This window comes from Chionomys nivalis, chromosome 4 (genome assembly GCF_950005125.1).
Source record: "Chionomys nivalis chromosome 4, mChiNiv1.1, whole genome shotgun sequence".
NCBI lineage: Eukaryota > Metazoa > Chordata > Mammalia > Rodentia > Cricetidae > Chionomys > Chionomys nivalis.
Window position 1 is genome coordinate 14535093 of NC_080089.1, and position 22050 is coordinate 14557142.

At 40.9% G+C, this 22050-nt stretch overlaps 1 protein-coding gene across 1 annotated transcript in view; it reads left to right on the forward strand.

The window, feature by feature from the left end:
• Sesn3 (sestrin 3) overlaps nt 1-22050 on the forward strand; it is a 61858-nt gene that overhangs the window by 28150 nt on the left and 11658 nt on the right. Inside the window, exons 2-7 of the mRNA XM_057766744.1 lie at nt 8182-8247; nt 10391-10588; nt 12180-12362; nt 14466-14702; nt 16219-16393; nt 21736-21854. Coding sequence (XP_057622727.1) covers nt 8182-8247; nt 10391-10588; nt 12180-12362; nt 14466-14702; nt 16219-16393; nt 21736-21854 — 978 coding nt within the window. The remainder of the gene's footprint in view (nt 1-8181; nt 8248-10390; nt 10589-12179; nt 12363-14465; nt 14703-16218; nt 16394-21735; nt 21855-22050) is intronic.

Below are 22050 nucleotides of genomic sequence, written 5' to 3' on the forward strand. Positions count from 1 at the left end.
TGGTGAATGCAGCTCCCACCCGGTGGTCCCAGAGCTTGTGGTAAACATACTCTACCATATTGAAAGGCTGAGAGAGGCAGAGCCAGCATCCAGTGCCACTGAAACCAAGCTGTTTACTGGTTTAAAAGCACTCTTGGTCAGAAAATAATTACAGATATGCAATAAAGACAAACTCAGACGGAAATAAACCTCTGAACCAGTCACAATGTGTTTATAAATGTACATAGACTTGGGAGAGAAAGAAAAAAGAGTATAGACAGTTATAAAAAGGAAGTAAATATCTTTAAAGAGACAGTAAAAGTAATATATAAAAGAGTACAGACAGTCATAGATTAGAGGAGTAAAAAAATAACAATGAAAAGATGGAAAATACACAGAATCTGGATTATGTATATTATTGTGTTTTCTTTAAATTTTTTACTGTAAATGAGCTAAGTACAGAGAGACATTTCATTGTATGGGCTGCTAAGCTAAACCAACATATATATTTTGAAGGTATCTTGACTTCAAAATTTGAGTCTAAAGATATGCTGCTTTGGAAAAAAGGTTCTGTTTTGGTTTCCACAGAGATTAGAAAGCTGTGGATTCCTTACCAGCTATTATGGTTTGATCAAACAAGACCCCTGAAGCAATGTACCAGATGGTCCAACATCCATGATAGCTTCAAGACTGCTGGCTGAGATGGACCTATCACATGGGATACCCCATAAAAGACCTGATTAACAGCATCCAGTCAGCAGGAAGTAGTCTAGAGAACAATGCCCAAATTCTCTAAATGGTTGCTTATAAATGTTTATTTACATTTAAAGGGGATATGCTATATAGATGAATACTTTGCATTGGTATGGATCTTGGTTTATTGATACAAATTTAAGGTCAATTTTGTTATATGTATATTTCTGCTCATGATTAAGGTATTGTGTTTGTGCAGCTCATTAAAAATGTACAATTAATAAATACAGGTTAATAGATAGTCATCTATAATAGTCAAGCTTGTAGTCATGTTAATTAGGTTTTCTAGATGATATATCTAGAGATATTTTTCAGATGGATAGATATTCTTCAAACCTTTTAAAAACTAACAGGAAAAAAACTTTCAAAAAGACTAACAGAATATGGCATTCAAAATATTTTAATAAGGACTTTTCATGACAATGAGACATCTCTGCTCCTAGTAGCACCAATTATTTCAAGAGGAAGAAGGACATTGAAGAGTCTCCTTATGGAGTTTGTTAGCAATTTGGGCAAAAAACTGTTCTTGCTTGGACTCTTGATGAGATGCTGTATGAACTGAATATGCAGGAACCACAGAAAAATGACTGCTGAACTTGCTTAAAGGTGAGATGGACCGTCAGGGTTCCTGCTTTATAAAAGTCACTACCAGACATTTTGCAGTACACAGAAGAAAGTGACCGATGAACTTTACCAGTACAAGACATGAGAGATCTTCAGATTTTTTGCTTCATGGAAAAGTCTGCCAGATACTATGGGCCTGTGGACTGAAGATGGGTGGCCAATGTTACAGAAGAACTTTGGGTGACTGTCTAGGCAGCAAGATGTCTCTGTCAATTCTAGAGTTTTGCAAGTTGTTTACAATGCACTTCCTGTTTACTTAGGGAATATTATATTCTGGAGTCATTGTTGGAGTTGAAGAACAGATAGTTATAGTTATACTTTTCCTTACTTATGATAAAAGATAGATTGGATATAAAACTTTTGACTCACAAAGATAGGATAAATGATATTTTCCTTAATTTGCCAAATGTAAATGGACTAAATATTATAACTATAATTCTTGCTTGGTAACTGTTTTGTTGTATGCAATCTTGCTATGTTAAAAGTTAAAACCTTTTATTTGAACAGTAAAGGGGAAATGGTGTGGGAAGTCCTTCTGATATGTGTTGCTTTTATTGGCTAATGAATAAAGACTCTATCTTGACCTGTGATAGGGTAGAGTAGAACTAGGTGAGGAAAACTAAACTGAATGCTGGGAGAAAGAAGGCAGAGTCAGGGAGACACCATGTAGCTGGCAAAGGAGATAGATGCCCCTGAACCTTAACTGGTAAACCATAAGCTTCATGGTAAAATATAAAATAATAGGAATGGATTAATTTAAGATTTAAGAATTAGAAATATGACTAAGCTATTGGCTAAACAATGTGGTAGTTAATATAGTTTCTGTGTGATTATTTGCATCTGGGTGGCCAGGAAACAAACGAGCCTATCCACCTATAAGCAAGTAGTTTGCTGATTAATTTTAAAAACTCATGATTTTTAGAGTCCCAAACTTGCAAGTGTCTTAATTTTCTATTGGGATTAATTTATATAAGGTGATCTAGTAAAGTGCTTAGCTCTTAAGTGTCAAAATAGCCAATTTTCTAAATATATCTCAACTTCATCTTTTCAAGGTTTTGTTTGCCAACAGGTAATTGCTTAACAGACATAATTTCATCTGATTTCTGTCTAGTAGATCCTCTCGGCTTGCACTGTCCAGAAGGGACCATACCTGCTAGCAGCACTTTTGAGATGGCAGCCCTGGTGATGCCCCCAAAGCATGTAGTATAAGGTATAGAGTAGGCATAAAGTATAGCTCCCATTTTATGGCCAATGCTTTCTTGATTGAAATGGTTGAATCTAATAGATAAAATAAGAACATTTTGACTGTTGTCTAGAATATTTGAAAACAAGCCACAAGTTAGATTCCTTCTGTTTTAAGCACTTTATATACCTTTATACTCCCTTTTGTTTTCTAGCACCAGAATCAGCATTATAGATAATTTCTCTTTACTTTTAGTGGCTTCAAAGTTTACTAACAAATGAGGACTGAGAAATGGTATCTTCCAGCTTTTCTAGCTAGTTAATTTCTTGGTTTTACATTTTTCCCAGTTACATCTTGTTTTTACCCCTCTACTGGTACATGTTGTACTGGGTTCAGTCCTATGAAAACAGCATTTCCAAATCAGGGCAATGCTGGGAAGTACTGCCTACTGCACCACAGAACCTTTGATGCTGATGGAATGGTCTAGAATCACATGCTTGGAACCCACTTGCCATGTTGCTCTTGAATCTTGAGCATGTAGGTAGGCAGTTGAGGCCTTAAATCTACCACTTAATGTTAATCAACTTAAAATCCATCAGCCCATGAAGCTAATGGTCACCGTGATGGACAGCAGCTAAGAAAAATTCTAGGCTGTTTGCTTCCTGTGACTTTCACAAAAGCTAAACAAGATTCTTGATGTAAGTGTCATGGTACAATTCACTAGTATGATAAAAAGGCTTTTAAGTCCAAGAATAAATCATTACCTTAATCACAGATAGTTAAAGAAAAGGACCCAGGACAGTTTTGTCCTCAAAATTAATGTAACTGGGCCCATGAGATGGCTCAGCTGGTAAAGTTCTTGTTACCAAGCCCAACAACCTGAGTCTCGTCCAGGGGCTCACATAGTGGGAGGAGAGAACTGACCCCCAAGTGTTATCCTCTGATCTCTGCATGTATACCATGGTGTGTGTACCTCTGTCACACATATGAATAAATAGATAAATGTAATAAAAGTTTGAATTTCGGACAGCCACAGGTTATTTTCCCTTTGATATAGAATGACCCAAGTTTTCATGTAGCTTTCTTTTTCTCTCATGGGAGAAAATGGGCAGAAGGAAACTATGGTGCCTCGTTTTCTGCCAAGCTTTGTATGTCAGCTGGAAGTGATGCCAGGGCCTCTCCACAAGGGCAGGAGCTACAGCCAAGAGCTGACATCTTCCTTAGCATGAGCAGAAACCAATGACTGAGAGACATTTAGAGGACTGACACTGTCTGCATGAAGTACAACCCTCTGAGTGAGCAGGGTCACTGCTGCTGTGGTGCCCTGAAGACCTACCAGTATTAAGTCTTTGGAATAAAATGACTTTCAATATGTGAGTTTTTACATGTGTCTAGCCTGCAGCTCAGAGCCTCATGTGATCAAAGACAGCTACGAAACAGAAAATTGTAAACTCAGGTAAAACATTGAGTTTTTTCTTTGTCACTCAGTCATGCAGTTTCAGAATGGACTTACTAAATGACAAAGTCATTTTGTAGTATGAAAGACTGAACGGATATGACATGTCCCAGGACGCCCCAGTGCCAACTTAAGGACTTCAGAGAACTTACTCCTCACTTAGAGAAGATACAGTCACGTCTTTTGTTCTTTTTCATTTAAAGCCCCTGTCACTGAGCTCCCCCAGTCCTCCAGTGTTAAAGGTTATGGTCACATTTGTTTGTGTGATAGTGAAAGCCATGGAAGAGAATGTTTACTTGAGAGAAGAATTCTTTGTGGTGCGAGGGGCATCTAGAAAAGGTGTCCTTGTGGGTCGTGGAGTTCATGTGGAAGCTGAGTGAGAGGAGAGCTGAGAGCTAGTGTGAACTGAACAGGCTATGAGAAGGCCTCAGGTGGAGTTTGGTTGTAAGAGAGTCTGGTAGTAGATGGTAACTTGGCTGTGTTGGAGGCTTAGAGTTTCAGTTTCTCAGGACTTAGCACACAGGGCTGCCATTGCACTGCTGCTCACTCACAGTTTGATAGCACATGCCAGTCACAGGTAGATCCCGTGTGGTGTTGATTTTAAAGAGGGGCCGTAGTGTTCAGCACACTCTCAGAATCAAGACACATCCTCAGAGCCGAGGGAAGAAGGGAGAGCAGCACTGGCCGCTCCTCTGCAGTGATCCCAAAACTGGCTAGCCTGGCAGCTTTGCGAGATGTGGCTGTCAGGCACTAGAAGTGTGACCAGTGTAAATGGAAACTGCTTTAAACTTATTTTAAATTTAACTAAATGTGGCCAGTGCCTATCATATGAGCATCCAAGGCTGGGCTTTTAGAATGGCTAGCCTAAAGAATGAAGTAGAAAGCTGGTTTTTGGTATTTTGGATACCCAAGAAAAAGCCGAGGAGAGGTGAAAGGTTGTCTAGAACTCTAGTGTACAGTTGAAAGCAGATCTCTTGGCCCTTTTGGTTTTTTATTTCTCTTATATGTGATCTTACCTTAAAGCATACAGTGATAAAAATGGACTGGTAGAATTTTTTTTTGAGAGTAAAATGAGCTCAGAGTGAAATTGAGGATCTGCCTTGGCCATTTCTCTAACTGGTTTTCAGCCTTTTAGAAATGTGTACAGCAGCCATTTGCTACAGCAGAGAAACCCCAGGAAGGCTGTCCCATGCAGAAGCTGGACGGAGTGGTGACTTCAAAAGCGGTGCCAGTTAGAGAGCGCAGCTGAGGGAGGGCGATGACTCACACTTGTGACTGTAGTCTAAGAGGAGGCAGAGGCTGGCAGGTTGCTGCAGGTTCAACCTGGTCCACACTGTGGAGTTCCAGGCCAGCTAGAGGTACATAGCAAGACCTGTCTCAAGCAAAACCATGCATATACACAAAGTACACATGTATCTATAGGTATATTTACATATGTATACATTGTTACATACTATATATGTGTAATAGCTACACACACATGCATATCTATGTATGTATCTGAGAAAAGAAAAAAAGAAAATGCTGTTAGCTCTCCATTCAATTTATTGAAAAGACAGTACCTTCAGGTAAGACTACACCACCTCTCTCATGGGCTGTCTCCAGACCTCTCCTAATTTCCTCTCTATGGCCCAGATGCGGTGTCACCCCCAGAGTGACATTGCAAACACAGATCTGATCCTCATCTTTGTTTATGAACTTGGTACTCTAATAAGCATACAATAAAAGGACCCAAGAACATTTCTACTTTTGAAATGAGTGTGTTACATGGACATTTCTCAGGGGATAAAAATGGGCATCTTTGTTTTCTGTAGCAGTATGTAACTCTTTTAAGGTTAATTCTAGTCGAAACCCCAGGAATTCATCTTGCAGCAGAAACTATGCCAGAGCTTATGGCCTATGCCACAGGTCTCTTGCTATAAGGATGTCTGTGCCAGCATTACGCAGGAGTGAAGTGCACACCCTGCATGTAGCTGGAACAGTGAGGTAGATGGTGGCTGCTAACACTCTCGTCTCAGCCGCTGTGTGCACCTGCCAGTGTGAGGCAAATGGTGTATTTAGTTGTATGTATGTCTGCCTTCTTAGTAGTGGGTTAAAAATGATACTGTATTGAGTTGCATGCAGGATCCTGTAGTTACCTTACAATAAAAACACAGGTTATATTTAAATGTTGTCTGTTGCAGAAAGTACTTTTGTAAACAAAGTAAAAGTTTTAAAAATTTAAAGGTGAATTAGGTTTATTAATGTATTAACTCATGATTTTTATAAATACATTATAACCACAGTACCTCATGCTGTCTCCAGAAACCCCTTAGATACTTCCATGTAAGGGTATGTGCATTTTTTGTACCCTATATTTCTCTGATTTTTATGTATTTTCTTATTTTACAGTGTTCATTTATCACCATACTTACATTTTTTTTCTCTTCAAACTTGGTTTTCTCCCTTATATCAGCTTTTTAGGTGCTTTGTTTATTGGAAATGGCTAGTTATCCAGGAAGTTGCTTTCCCCATTATAGTTCATGAAGGTCTACAGACAGTGGGAGGCATTGTGTTTTGTGTTTTGTTTTGTGTTTCTAGAGACAAGATGACTAGTCTCAAACAGGTGTCACTACCACAATGTCTTGACATTTTATATGTCGTCATTTGCAGAGGGGAGCTAGGGGAACATATATCTTCTATTTTGTATTCTTTTTTAGACAGATTATAATCAGTGTAGACAGAAATACCAGTATGAGAAATTCTGAGTTAATCCAGTTCATGTGCCATCCTCCATGTCCTTGAGCAATTGCCTGGGAATTACGGCATTGCTTTGTGATCTAGATGTGTCGCTTGTTTGGAAACTTAAGCAGCTTACAGTTGTCATGTGACGTATACATTTTGCTAGAACACTGACAGTTGATGGAGAGTGTGTGCAACGCTCAGAAGGGTTGGGGCTAAGTCTGTTTTCTTACTCCTCTCCTCGGCCTATCACAATATCCAATTAGGCTCTCAAAGAAATCACTGTTGAATACCCAACTGCCTACTTTTGCCAATTTGTTTTAAAACTGCTTCTTAATGAAGTAAGGGACTTAAAGGATTTAAATAACTATTTGTGTTTGGTAAGCTCTTTTATTTGTAAGGAACAAAAAAGACTAAAGTTACCCCCTAACCAAGGGGAGGGAGGAAGGGAGAGAATGAATATACATGACCTTGTTTAAGCTTTACTTTTTTCCAGAAATCCATAGCAACACCACTGGTTTCTCTGTTGATACCCACCCAGGGCTTTCCTTTTCTTTCCTCTTGCATCTGCATTTGAGTGACATTTGTTTCTCCTGGCTCTCTGATTGCATCATGTTCATGTAACTCTACAGTATAGTCCTGAGAAGTTGTTAATGTATGCTAATTAGTCTTAATTGGGTTTGGACAGAGCGTTTATACCCAGGTATCTACCCATGGACTACCAGTCAGTTTCCATTTGTCTGGCTCTTACTGTAGGCTCATTTAGAAGAGGTTCTGTTACTTTCAGGGAAGGAGCCACCTGAGTTACTTTCTTAGCGTCAGGTTTCCTCAGGAGGGTTCGTGGCATTGAAAGCTCAATAAACTTTTCTAATAGGCACAAGGCCTGTATTCTTTATTATTCCTGCTCAGTCTTTGTAACCTTTATGTGTCACCCATAGTTTTATGTGGTGACTTCAGAGGGCTGGTTCTTAACTCAGAGTGTTACCTTTATTGTAGACAATCACATGGCCATTTCCCCAAATGTTGTAGATAAGGAATTCAAGAGACCTCTTTGTTCTCTGCACTCGGGCTTGCTCATGGAGAAGGGAGCAAACTCATTAGAATCTTCATGATAAATCATAAAGAGACTTAAGTGAGAACAAAAATAGTAATATTTCTCAACAATGTTGTACTGTAGCAGTGTAAGGACAGGTATGAATTTATTGTAGGGTTAATAGCTTTCAATTGTAAAATGATCTCTGATGACTGAGTCTCCCCCAGCACTGTGGTAGAAGTCTGTCCTTTTATCTCACATCTACACAACCAGTGCTGCTCTGGATTTTCTTTGACCTGACCCCAAACTTCTTTGGGGTTATGTAATTCTGTTGACTTACTCATTTATTGTAGTGCATTGGCTGTCATTGTCTACCAATCAAATTTTCTGGGAAAGTTATCATAACACATTGAACTTTTCTTTTACAAACAGGATAAAAGAATCAGAGTGTCTCAACCCCTAACAAGAGGACCAAGTGCCTTTATTCCAGAGAAAGAAGTAAGTTCTTTTGTGTTTAATATATTATCTAGTCTGAAACTCACTAAAATTGCTTCCATATTTTCATGCAAAAGTAGATGTATTTTGCTCTTTAATGTGTTATTCATGTCAGAAAAATGTGGGTTTTTTTAGATTCACTAAGAAAATCTTAAAGTTTTCATGTTTAAAGAGACCAGCATTTCACAGTACTTTTATCATGTAATTGGGATAGAAAGATATTTTGAAATGAAATCTACCTTTAAAAGACAGACAATGACTTCATTACTGGTAGTTACTCTTTTTTTTTTTCTCATTTATAAGATTGATTGACAGGATGCCACAAACTCTCTAACAACTGTGTATCTTTGGTGAGGGTTTGGTGACAAGATGGTAAGTGCAAGGCAGAGATTAACAGTGGTACAGAGTAAGGTTTGCACCTTTTTTGTTGGTAGGCATCTTTGTGGGTGATGACAGTGAGGTCGGGGTCTTGGTGATGCCTCTTGGCTGTCATCAGGCTGAGAACCACTGTAAGGACTTACTTGTCTGCTTGTGGGTGCCCAGTGCACATGGATGCAGTCGTCTCCTCGCTGCTGTCCCCTGGTGTGCACAGTTGCCTTTGTCTGTGGATGTCTAGGGTGCTGCCTTCACTTCACTTCCTGTTCCTGCTTCAGTGACCTTCTCATTGAATCGAAAAGTAAAGTGACCGTGCTGCACCTCTAGCTCTCAGAGGTGGCAGCTTCTGTACAAGAAGCGCTGTGTGCATGTGCCTGCGTGCACAGCTCAGGGCTGCACTGTGAGATGGTGGCCTGATCCATGTGCACTACCTCCCGGAGCATCCTTAGGATGTGGAGCAGCATATGAATCTAGTGATATATTGTAAACACCCTGTGAGAACTCAGAAACTTATAGAGAAAGCAAATCAAAAATAGAATATTCTAGCCCTATTTATATTTGGGTTTGGAGGCTATTATTTCTTAACTATTAGCTCAGTCCCTCTAGTTGACCCAACAGGGAAACAGCAAATGAGAGTACCCGAGGTTCCATAATGAGCTGAGGTGAAGTTGCCTTTTGTATTTATGCCAGTGTAACTAGCATTTCTTCACAGCTTCACTTTTAGATATACTCCATTTAAGTATTTATCCACAAACACTTCCTTTGTATAATGTGCACTCCCCCAGGGGTAAAAGGAACTGTGAAGCCAGCTCTGAAGAGAGCAGTGAGTCTTTAAGGGCCATCACTTTGGACTTCACAGACCTAGTCAAACCTTTGCTATAAACTAGATGTACAACATTGAGTTACATCCAGAATCTCTAAAACTGAGAAGCATGTTCATCTTACATCTAAAAGTACAGCTCAAAAATACAAATGGGAACTTAGCCAGTGGTGGGGTCACCGTGGTGTCCATCCATTCTCACAGAGCTGCATCTTTTCACAAGATTAACAAGCTCTTCACACTGCCACAGCCAATTGGGTTGTGGCACCAACCTGGCATGGAGTATATGGCTGTATATTATCATCTATTTTGAGGAAGTTCTTTGGTCCCGAGATGGAGGATGTGAGTCCTATTTTCATGCCTTGTTTTTAGTAATTACTACGTTAGGCTTAAACTAGCAATGATGGAATCTAGTGTCCGTATTAATTTTCAACTAATATTTTTCCACAAGTCATTATATGTTCCTGTATCTCTAAAAAAGATTTCATAAAGATGTTAAAAATGTTGACTAGCAGAAACAGCAAAGGATCAGATATTTGTCCAAAATAATACAAGTAATTTTCTTTGTCAGTTGATGAGAGTAGGCTGCAAATACATGTGACCAAATGCTGCTGGATTTGCCTTGCTACATTTGTGTGACAATGGCCAGGCAATGGGCTCTGGAGCCTGTCTGCTTGCCTGCAAAGACAGATGGAGGCTTCTTCCCTCAGCTTTATAGCTGCGTGTTTAATGTTTGATAACTTACCATTTGTTGTTTAATAAATTGTGGCACCAAAACCAAAACTGAATGGTGCTTTCTCTTTTTAAATTTCTGTTTCTAGTATGAGCAGCTGCATAATTTCAGGGTCTGTTAGCATCAAATGAATATGTATTTCCCCAGCAGAGGCAGGGTCCGCAGAAAGCACAGCTCTCTCCATCACAGTAGTCACAGCAGTCTCTGCTTGTTAATAGGTTGTCCAAGCAAACACGGTGGACGAACGGACAAACTTTCTCGTGGAAGAGTACTCTACGTCTGGTCGCCTGGACAACATCACACAGGTGATGAGCTTGCACACTCAGTACCTGGAATCTTTTCTGCGGAGCCAGTTCTACATGCTGCGCATGGATGGCCCCCTTCCCCTCCCAGACAGGCACTACATTGCCATCATGGTAGGTGCTTACTTCCCGCTACTCCCTACTGTCATTAACTAGGTTCCACATATTCTGTGTCCCTTCTAAGGTATGTGTTTGGGGGAGAGGTGTGAGTGAGTGTGCCTGTTAAGAGACTTTATGTGAATGTGTGGAATGTGTGTGTGCGCGCGCGTGTGAATGTTTGGAGGGGGGGTTAATGTGTATATGAGTGTGTGTGAGAGACTGTATGTATGGGATGTGTGTGTGAGTGTATACATATATGGTTGTGTGTGTATCCGTTGAGGGGTGTGTATGTATAAGTGTGTATGTGTATGTGAGTGTGCATATATGTATGTTTGTATGTGCATGCATGTGAAGATGAGTATAGTTACATGGGGCATAACTGAAGAAGCCTCTGGTTTTTTGAATACCATATCCCTTGGATACATTCAGAGTTGCTTTAAGTCACTTAATATGTTGAGTGTTTCTTGCTTAACCTTCAGTGGAATTACTTTCATGTTTAGTTTCTTGTGATTAAAGATGGATTTTGGGTCCAGTTTTGCTGTTATTGCAGTCTTTTTCTGCATAAGCTGATTGCAGGCATTTTCCTTAGTTATCTTATACATGAAGATGATCGTTGGTTTGCGGGTAGGAGAAAAGTTCTAGTTGCCACTAGTGACAGATCTGTATAAGAGAAGACTTACTGAGTGGATCGCAGCACTTCTAAGTGTGGACCTTGAGGCTAATTAGTCAATGTTATCTGCAAGTCGAGGGCTGGGGCATGGAGCTGTGGTGGAGGTCCTAGAGCAGTAGGAAGAGAGCTGTGCTCTACCTAGCTAGCCAGTGGGGAAGAGAGTGGGGGCATGAGCCCATGCTGCTGTGTGTGGAAAGATAAAGGCAGCAGCCAGCAGAGCTGCCCTGTCCAGGTGAGCGTCACCGAGCTGAACAAAATCAGCATTCTGTGCTTTCTGACATGAACTTGATGAACTGTGACTTTAACAGTTTTCAATGACAGCAAGGCTGAAAGCAGACCGAGAATGCTCACTCTCTAAGACAGAGCTGAGATAGAGAGACTGGAAAGAATAAAAAGAGTTTTTACGAGCAGCAGCCGTCCTTCACATGAGTGTCCCATTGTCAGCACTCAGCTGACATTGACTACATAAAGAGAGGATCCATGATGGCGGTGTCTAGGCCCTTCCCTGAGGTCAGATGTGATTGCTTCATTCATCCTACGGGAGATGAGGGAAGTCCTCATATAAGCCAGATTCCTGATTAGGATACACATTCCTAGAAGCTCCTGAACTTTAGATGGAGCGTACTGTGTCTTCCCCATAGCGGACTTGCCCCGTGCCTGTGCGTTTCCTGAAAGCAGCTAGTGTAGCTGCTGCTCTGTGTCCTCCAGCTCAGGAGGAAGTCGTTGACTTCATGTGGCAAGTGTTTGCTTTGAAAACTGAGTATCCGCCTCGTGTATCGATTCAAGAATCTGCAACAACAGTGTGGTAAACAGTTCTGAGGGAAGATTTTGTGAGAAAAGAGCTACTGAGTGAAAACTTATTGGCTCCATCTGAATTACTCACTGTGGAAAGACCTGCTCACAACTCTTCTCAGGAAGCTTGTTTCTGTGCTTTAGGCTGCAGCCAGACACCAGTGTTCCTACCTGATAAACATGCATGTGGATGAATTTTTAAAGACTGGAGGGATTGCTGAGTGGCTGAATGGCTTAGAATATGTACCACAACGACTGAGAAATCTTAATGAAATTAACAAGTTGCTGGCACACCGGCCCTGGCTGATCACGAAAGAGCACATTCAGGTATTGGGTGTTTCTATACAGGTTCTGATATACGCTTGAAGTTTGAGAGTTTATTCATAGTCTCTTTTTCATTAAACATGTGTGTATGTAATAAGGACTTAATTCTAAACACCTATATATTAATAACTTGAGAAACAAGAGATGCTGTATTATACACTTACAGAAAAGAATCAGAAATTCAGTGGGTTTCATTTAAGTGCAAATGAAAATTGATCCTCCATAAGCGTTGCTCATTGGCCTGAACTTGTGCTTCAGTGTCTGACTGAGAAAAGTTGGCTTCCATTGTCCAGGAGATAATAGATCCAAATCCACTAGTGTCAAGGATGTCCTGCTTCTGACTGTATTGTCAGTGATATGTGTCTTTAGTTAGTAAATTCCAGATAGTTGGAAGATCTCTGAATTCTAAATCCTTCAGTAGTTTTAACATTTCATAATTTAAGACCCATAAAGAAATGGTTTTTATAAATCAAAAGTGACTTCCAGCTAGTGTGGGAATTACTGGCCAGATAAGAAATAGACATCTCTGTCTCAGACACTTAGTTACTTCCTCAGATACAGTGCTGTCCTGCAGAGTTCAGTGCAGAAAAAGCCTTACCTTCGTCTCAGACACTTGCTTACAAATACACATGTAATGTGCAAATTCATAGAAATGCCTTTTAAACCACTGTCCGGTTTTTAAAGCGAGCACTCTGTTTCTATTATTTAATATTAGATTTTGGCAACTTTTGAACTCTGTGGAGCATAGCAGGGTTCTAGGTCTGTTCTGGTCTCCTGGTGTGTAGTACATCAGAGAATTGACAGGATGGACATTAGACAGGGAGGACAAAAGTGACAGCTGAGGTGAAGGGACTAAAGAAAGAGGACTGGGCACAGGCAGGACAAGCCAACGTTTCAAAGACAAGTGGACGGTGAGGACCACGTCAAGGCTTGACAGGAGCTGGAGCGTAAGGAAGCTATTCATTGTAGCTGAAGAAGAAACAAAAGAATGATCTGACATCAACTCAGAATTGAAATCGTTAGGTGCATTACAATTGTACCTGTGTTTTAAAAATAGTGTAACAGTGTAGCCTCGGGAAAAATGAACATGTCAAAATGTTAGATTTGAAAAGCAGAAAAATATATGTCTAAGGCTGTGGTCATATAAAGATGATTTTTTTAATAGAGAAAAGAACAGCATTACCTGTGTGAATGAATATTGAACTGATGGAAAGGAGTCTCCGGGAAGTATTGGTGAAATTCACCTTTGGGAGTTAATCCTGCAAAAAGCAACCTATGAGAGAAAAGATTTATTGTAAATTACAATTCCAAGTTGCAGTCCATTAATCACTGCAGGGAAGTGAAGACAGGAGCTTGAAGCAGCATGCACATCCACATTCAGGAGCAGAGAGAGAATGCATGCATGCATGCATTTGAACTGCTCAGCCAGCTTTCCTCTACTTCTGTCCACTCCGGGACCTGGTCCACTTTTAGAGTGGGCCTTCAAGAAATCTAATCAGGAAAATTACTCACTGAAGTGTTAGTGACTGGCTTGTAGTTGTGTGCAGACACAGTCAGGTTGGTAGTCAATATTGGACATTACTTGGTATTGTTATTTTTAATGGGTTTAATTGTGGCTGTAAATAGAGGTCAAATGAACTAGCATATGAACAAGTGTACTGACATGTCATAAGTTCTTACTTCAGTGAACAGTCACTTTCTGTCCTGTGAAATGGGGAGGTGGATGTCTCTACCAAATGCTGTCTAGAGGGAAATGAACAGCTATCCTGTTCAACCAGATCTTCACATGACTTCAGGACAGAGTATCTAAAATGCCGGAAAATGAATGGCTTTGGTAGAAAATGTCAAAGTCCCTTCCAGCTTTAATGTTTCTTGATTATCTTAACATCTTATTAATGTTTTTAAAGTGCTGCAGTACAGTATTTATTATAGGCGATGCCACCACATGTTGCGAGGCTTTGGTAGTTTGCACATGACATCATGTGACCAAAGGCCTATCTAATGTGTGAAACATTCTAAAAGGAGTTTTAGTTAACATGACTACAAGTGAGCATGTGAGACTGTTGCTTCCTCTGGTTTTCATGTCGACTCACATTCTCATTTCAGAAACTTGTCAAGACTGGAGAAAACAATTGGTCCCTGCCTGAGCTAGTGCACGCCGTGGTCCTGCTGGCTCACTATCATGCTCTGGCCAGCTTTGTTTTTGGTAGTGGCATCAACCCAGAGAGAGAGCCAGGAATCTCCAACAATTTCAGACTAATCTCAGTGAACAGCTTCTGCGTGTGTGATCTGGCTAATGACAACAGCATCGAGAACGCATCCCTGTCGGGCAACAACTTTGGGGTTTGTACTCAACTGCTTCTCTGTAGCTGGAACCTGCTTGTTCATTTTCCAGACACCCAGACCTGAGTAATCACACAGAAACTTTATTTGTTACAATACTGGCATATTAGCTCAGGCTTCTCATTAACTAACTCCTACATGTTAAATGAACCCATTTCTATTAATCTGTATATCTCTACGAGGCTGTGGCTTATTGGGAAGTTTCTGGCAGTAACATCTTTCTCCTTTAGCAGCTACATGGCTTCTCCCTGACTCTGCCCACTTCCCTCTACATCTCTGGTCCTCCCACCTAGCTCCACTCTGCCCTGCCATAGGCCGAAGCAGCCTCCCCATCAACCAGTGGCTGGGGAGTCCCACATCACTTCTCTTGGAACCTTCTTGCTGATATTATCCAGAGAGAGTTCACTGTGACCAGAGAGGATATTACCTACTTGAAAGATGCTGTTAGCATTGTAAAAGTTTCATCAGAACCTAAAGTTTTGACTGTTATTTTTAACTTTAAGTCTTTATTATATAATACCTTTGCCCACCCACACCTGAACTTTTAAGCTGTTATTACTCTGAAGACACTGTAACCAAGAAGACTCTGAGCTTTCTTCTTTAAACATATACCCTTGTTTACAGAGTTCACCTTTCAGTAAAAAAACAATACTGAAATTTATCATTAAACTATTTTTCTCTTCTTAAATGTCCTTCTGAATGTTTTCACTGCCCAGGTGACTTCTTGACCTCAATTTCTTGCTATACATGATGTATACCCTTCTTTGGATTTCCTACACCTTTCTTGGCACCTTAAGGAAAGTGATGTTGTTAGAATAACAAAAACTGAGCATTGATACAGTCAGTATCACAGGCCTTTAAAGTCAGACCCATGTACAACATCTGTCTGTAAGATGCTGGTAAACAAAGGAAAATAGATCTTAGAAGGCAGAAAGGAGAAATTTTGAGACCGCATATACCAAACACTAAAATTCTGTATTTTGATACACACACACACACACACCTATAATTTTTTATATTTATAACTGAAGCAGACTCATACATTTGAATATATTTGAGTATGTCATATAATTACTGTGGAGTTAGTGAAAAACTCAAGTTCTTTTTTAAATAGCTTCAATGAAATGTCAATTACATATCACCCAATTTGCCCATTAAAAGGGTACAACCAAATAGTTGTAAGGATGATCACAGAGTTTGGCAACAATAAATTTTAGAATGTTACTGCAGTATAAAAAGCAACTCCATAGCCAGTAGCATCACACATACACACACACATCCCCTTCTCCCATATTTACCCCATGGTAGTCACTCATCTGCCTTTTATCTCTATATACTTGCCTACCCTAGCCATATTTAAAATATTCCTGTCAATTAAAAGTTCATATCATTTGGCTAGCTTCTCTGCTGCAGCCTAAATAACTGTCCTGTGTGCATGCTGTAGTAGAGTTGGAGAAGGAGGGGCTTCCTAGAGCAGTTTGTAGTGCCATAGCCCAACATTGTCTTGTTCTTCCAGATTGTCGACTCACTGGGTGAGCTAGAAGCCTTAATGGAAAGGATGAAAAGGCTTCAGGAAGACAGGGAAGATGGAGAGACGACTCAGGAAGAAATGACCACGCGTTTTGAGAAAGAAACGAAAGAAAGTCTCTTTGTGGTCCCTGGAGAGACTTTCCATTCATTTCCTCACTCAGGTGTGTTCTTGCTCTTGGCTAGTTGTTCAGAGACTATTAGTCACCAGCCTCTAGTATTTTCCATAAAACTACATAAGATGAGTATGAATGCCTGCTAGAGCAACAGTGAGGTGCATTCTGAGAAACCTGCAGTTATGCAGACACTGTGGGGTGCACTTTCACACACTTAGATGGTACTCCTTCTAAATATGAAGAGTATACAGCTATTGCCAGCAGAACATGGCATGATATTCAACAGTACATGTTTGGTAAGTGAAAGGGGTGTGTTCAACAATAACGTGAGAAGCACAGATAGCAAATACATACATCTGTGGCTGTTTTGTGTCATATCATGGTAGATGCCCTGTGACTAGCAGGGCACCAGGTCTCTTCACAGCGTTGTCACCTCAAGTGTGAAATGCCTGAGGCTGCAGTGTGTTAGCTGTAGTGTCATAGGCCGTAGGAATTTTCTAGATCCAGCGTCTTCTGGAGGAACCGCCTTCATATATGCATTCAGTCTTTGACTAAATAAAGTGCTGTTACACAGCACATGGCTATCACTAATCCTGAGACAGATATGTAGGGCTGTTGTCCTGATTCTGTCCTGGACATATTCAAAGCAGGTCAGTTGCTGAGATCAGCAAGATGGCTCAGCAGTACTTGCCACCAAACCCGACAGTCTGAGGTCGACCCTGAGACCTCATGGTGAAAGACTGCAACTTACTCCTGCAGGCTCTCCTCAACCTCCACACATCCTCCGTGGCCTGCATACACCTACACACACAGTGATATAAATAAATGTAAAACTGAATTTTTCTTATACTCTTAAGGAATTTTGGAATAGTAAGGCAAATTTCCAATTGTATCTTTAAAGGTATAGAGCAGTGTATAGTAACTATGACCTCAACAGCATAGATGATAGACACAAATGGAAGCCCTCAGAGGTGTCGTCTAAGCTCTGAGAATTGTGCTGCTGTAACGTGTGTGTGTTTTCCCCACATGTATACATGTGTGTCACATGTGTGCCTGGTGCCCATGGAGGTCGCTGATCCCCTGGAACTGGAGTAGTGAATGGCTGTGACCCACATGTCAGTGCTGGAGTTCAAACCAAGCTCCTCATCAAGAGTAGCCAGTGCTCTTAAATGAGAGCCACCTTTCAGTCCCCTGGTCCTGTCCACCCTCAGCCATGCCTGCAGACCAAACACCTTTGCACAGCACACAAGAGCAGAGAAGAGACCAGCAGGGAGCCTTAAGCTTGAGCACAGGGTGTGACATTATCAGTGTCTCACAGGGAGCTTGAGTCAGAAACTAAGAAATGAATTGGGTGCATTGCAGTTAACTAAATTCCAGACATTAACGAAGAAATGAAAAACACAGAGAAAAGAAGTGGGGATAAAAGGAGAGTAATGCAGTGGGTGCGCTAATGCTGCAGCGGGGGAACGTTGACGGTGCGCTAATGCTGCAGCGGGGGAACGTTGACGGTGCGCTAATGCTGCAGCGGGGGAACGTTGACGGTGCGCTAATGCTGCAGCGGGGGAACGTTGGCGGTGTGCTAATGCTGCAGCGGGGGAACGTTGACGGTGTGTTAGTACTGCAGCGGGGGAACGTTGGCGGTGTGCTAATGCTGCAGCGGGGGAACGTTGACGGTGTGTTAATGCTGCAGCGGGGGAACGTTGACGGTGTGTTAATGCTGCAGCGGGGGAACGTTGACGGTGTGTTAATGCTGCAGCGGGGGAACGTTGATGGTGTGCTAATGCTGCAGCGGGGGAACGTTGACGGTGTGCTAATGCTGCAGCGGGGGAACGTTGATGGTGTGTTAATGCTGCAGCGGGGAGCCTGCTGGTGTGTTAATACTGCAGTGGGGAGCCTGCTGGTGTGTTAATACTGCAGTGGGGAGCCTGCTGGTGTGTTAATACTGCAGTGGGGGAACGTTGACGGTGTGTTAATGCTGCAGCGGGGTAACGTTGAAGGTGTGTTAATACTGCAGCGGGGTAACGTTGACGGTGTGTTAATGCTGCAGCGGGGTAATGTTGACGGTGTGCTAATACTGCAGCGGGGAGCCTGCTGGTGTGTTAATACTGCATATATATATGCAATGTGTGTATGTGTGTCTGGTACCATAGGAGGTCAGAAGAGAACATTGGATCATCTGGAACTGGAGTTTCAGGTGGTTGTGAGCTGCCATATGGGTGCCAGGAATTGAATCCAGGTCCTCAGAGAGGAAACAAGTACTCTTAACAGCTTATCCATCTCTCCAGTTCCTACATTGTGATTTAAATAAATAAGGCCATATCATATATCAGTCATTCCATTGTATTAAATATTTTATTATTATTAACCATATCAATACCAAATTTGCCAAAATGATCCTGTACAGTGGATAATTGAGTTTCAGATAGATATACATACATATTACAAATAAATATTTATCAATTTTAGAATAGAAGTAGAAAATTAATTTTTTCCTATTTAATAAAGTATTAATATGACAAAATTCCCAGATTCCATGTAAGGAAGGACTATAAGAGTCTTTAATTCTGAAGGAGATGCATATTTATTATATTCATATTACCTTTATGAGAGAATCACTACATTACTACAGTGGAGTGTCTTCTGTCTCACACTGCTGACTACCTACTATTGACTGAAAGCTGTATACAGACAGACGTAATAGAGAGACCCTGTCTCAAAAAAGCAAACAAAAACAAACAAAAACCCAAGAAAATTGTGTGTGTGTGTGTGTGTGTAAAATGCTGTTTCCTTTTAGAACACACTTAAATATTTGTTTAGGTAAAATCTGAAATAATTTCAGGCTGTTGATCACTAGAGTAGTATTTTTAACCCTTCAAGGTAAATTTAGAAAGAATAGTGTCAGTCAGTTCTTTGTGACTCTTACACATACCAAAATGATCGGTCCAGCTAGTGCAGAGCTGCTGGATTAAGCATCAGCCTGTGATTGGCTGGACCATTAGACATCAGCCTGTGGTTGCCTGGCCTATTAGACATAAGCCTGTGATTGGATGGACTATTAGACATCAGCCTATAATTGCCTGGCATGTTAGACATCAGCCTGTGATTGGCTGGACTATTAGACATCAGCCTGTGATTGGCTGGCCCCATTGCTTTGGATCTGTGGTAACACAAATCCAGGAAGACACCAAGGTCCTACAGTCACTTTTGAGGGAACCCTAACCACCTAAACACCTCACAGGAGGCTCCACCTCCTAGAGGTCCAGCCTGTCCCATGTGGACATTGGAAGAACACTTAAGACCCAAGTGGAGTGAACTGTAAACAGTCAAGGTACCTTCATACATCTTTTTATATGGACAGATTGCTTAGAAAACAGCTCTTGTCTGCTGCTAATTCTAAGTTATAAGGTTTTTCCTGGGGCCCACTTTGATATGGTTAGTTAACTATTTTGAAATTAGAATGTTTAAAATGAGCAAAACAATGACTAGTATCAAAGACAAAGGGAATCCTGTGACAGACAAGTCTAGTGTTCGTGTTTGCAAATGAATCCAGTGGCCCAGGGGCTAGGGAAGCTGACAGTTCAGTGCCACAGATATTCTTGGTTGGGTTTTGTCATTTGTTTATGGTGTGATGGGTGGATGAAAGAGAAGCATGACTTCTTTGAGTCAAGAGCTGGCGCTTTGAAAACCATTGCTGCACTAACATTCTTTGAATGGAGCCTGGACTGTAGGCGAATCAGAGGTTATGAGTTCGTATTACACATAAGGGCCATCATACAGGGCTTTCATCGTAGAGGAGAGCTACTTAAAAGCTTTAGATGGCACTGGAGACAGAGCTCCTGGGTGGAGTATTTGCCCCCACCCTCACCCCGTATACACAAGGCCTAGCACTGGAGAAAGTGAAGAAGAAAAGATAAGAAAGAAAAGCTTCAGATCAGAACTGACTAATAGTTATTTCTTAAGTGGATTTTTCTTTTTAATATAACGAATTAAGGAAAACTGTGGCATCACCTGCCATGCAGGAAGTGCTCAGCAGGTGTCAGTTTCCTCTTGGCCTGAGTAACGAAGGGTGAGAATTCAATGTCATGTGTTCAACGTTATGTAGTCTGGGAATCTGATCTTCTCTGCTGTTCTCATGCATCCTGAAATGAACCAATGGCCCCAACTTAAAGATAAAAAGGAGACTTTTTCTTATTAGAATTTTCATGTATAGTCTTTCAGAAGAATTTGTTTGATTGTTTCTCAAACTCCTAAAAATTTACCCAGATGAGAATTAGTTTTTTATTAAAGACCAAACTAATTTAACATAAATTACTTACAAAGAACTTATTCATCGCATAGAAATTACTTTTTTATTTTGAGAACCATGTATTCTTCATGAATAAAGAAAAAAAGTTTGTTTATTCACTGTTAAATAGTTGAAATCATGAAGAGGGTGGAGTAATTACAAAGACGCTAATCTAAAACACAGTGAGTTGGAAGAAAATTGTTTTCAGCTTAAAATAATATGCACTATAAGCATTTACAGTTTCTCAGTAGTGGGTTTTCACCAGCGAGCATGCTGAACCTATTGTAGATAGTAATGTTGCCTCCCTGGCGTCTCTGTGCTTTGGGGCAATACCCTGACCACAGCGAGCATGCTGAACCTATTGTAGATAGTAATGTTGCCGCCCTGGCATCCCTGAGCTCTGGGACATGGCTCTGACCACAGCGAGCATGCTGAACCTATTGTAGACAGTAATGTTGCCTCCCTAGCGTCCTTGCGCTCTGGGACATGACCCTGACCACAGCTTCAGCACCATGGGAGTGTTTTGCTCCCATGTGCATGCTCAGGCTTTGGGGAGGGTGTTCACCAACTGCACAGAGAGGCTAGCCGGACACCCAGAGGCCCCTTCTCTTGGGATTCCATGCCTCATGTCTTGACTGGCTTGCCTCCTGGAAGCCAACAGCGAACTAGAGTGAAGGGCTTTTTGCTGTTAAATGTAATCAGATATAATTTTAAAGATCTGTCTTCAAACTCAGTCATTGTTTCTCTTGTCTCTTCTCTTTCCCCATAGCCCATGTTATCCCCTTGAAGAGATCAAACAAGCTTTAAATCTTAGATTCATAAGCCTTATCTTTTATTACTAAATTAGTAAATATAGTGATCTTTTGCTATAGTTGCTTAAATATTTCAATTTAGTTGGTTTTCTTCCTGCGTACTATAATTAAATCTTATTACCCAATATTTGGTAAGGAAATTGTACTTAGAACTCCACTAACCAATATTTTATGTGCTATATGCCAAGTAGTCAACACTGTCACTTTTGAAAACCTAAACAATGGAGGGAACTGGGGTTCAGGCTCATTATCTTAGCTGTGTAAGTGTCCTGAATGCCTTTATTGCCCCTTAGATTTCGAAGATGACATGATCATAACAGCTGATGTTTCACGATACATTGAAGACCCAGGTTTTGGGTATGAGGACTTCGCCAGGCGAGGAGAAGAGCACTTGCCAACATTCCGAGCGCAGGTACACAGAGCTTTTAACGTAGAGAAACTAGAGAGTTCTGCCCTTCCAAGGGGTAACTGTTGAAATGTAAATGAAGCGTCTTCTAAAGTAGCCAATAGGCCTTTTGATAGGATCTTCAACCCAGTCTATCTGATGTTCCCATAGGAAGGTAATTATTCCAACATATTCGCCTTAGGAAGTCACTAGGAAACAGTTT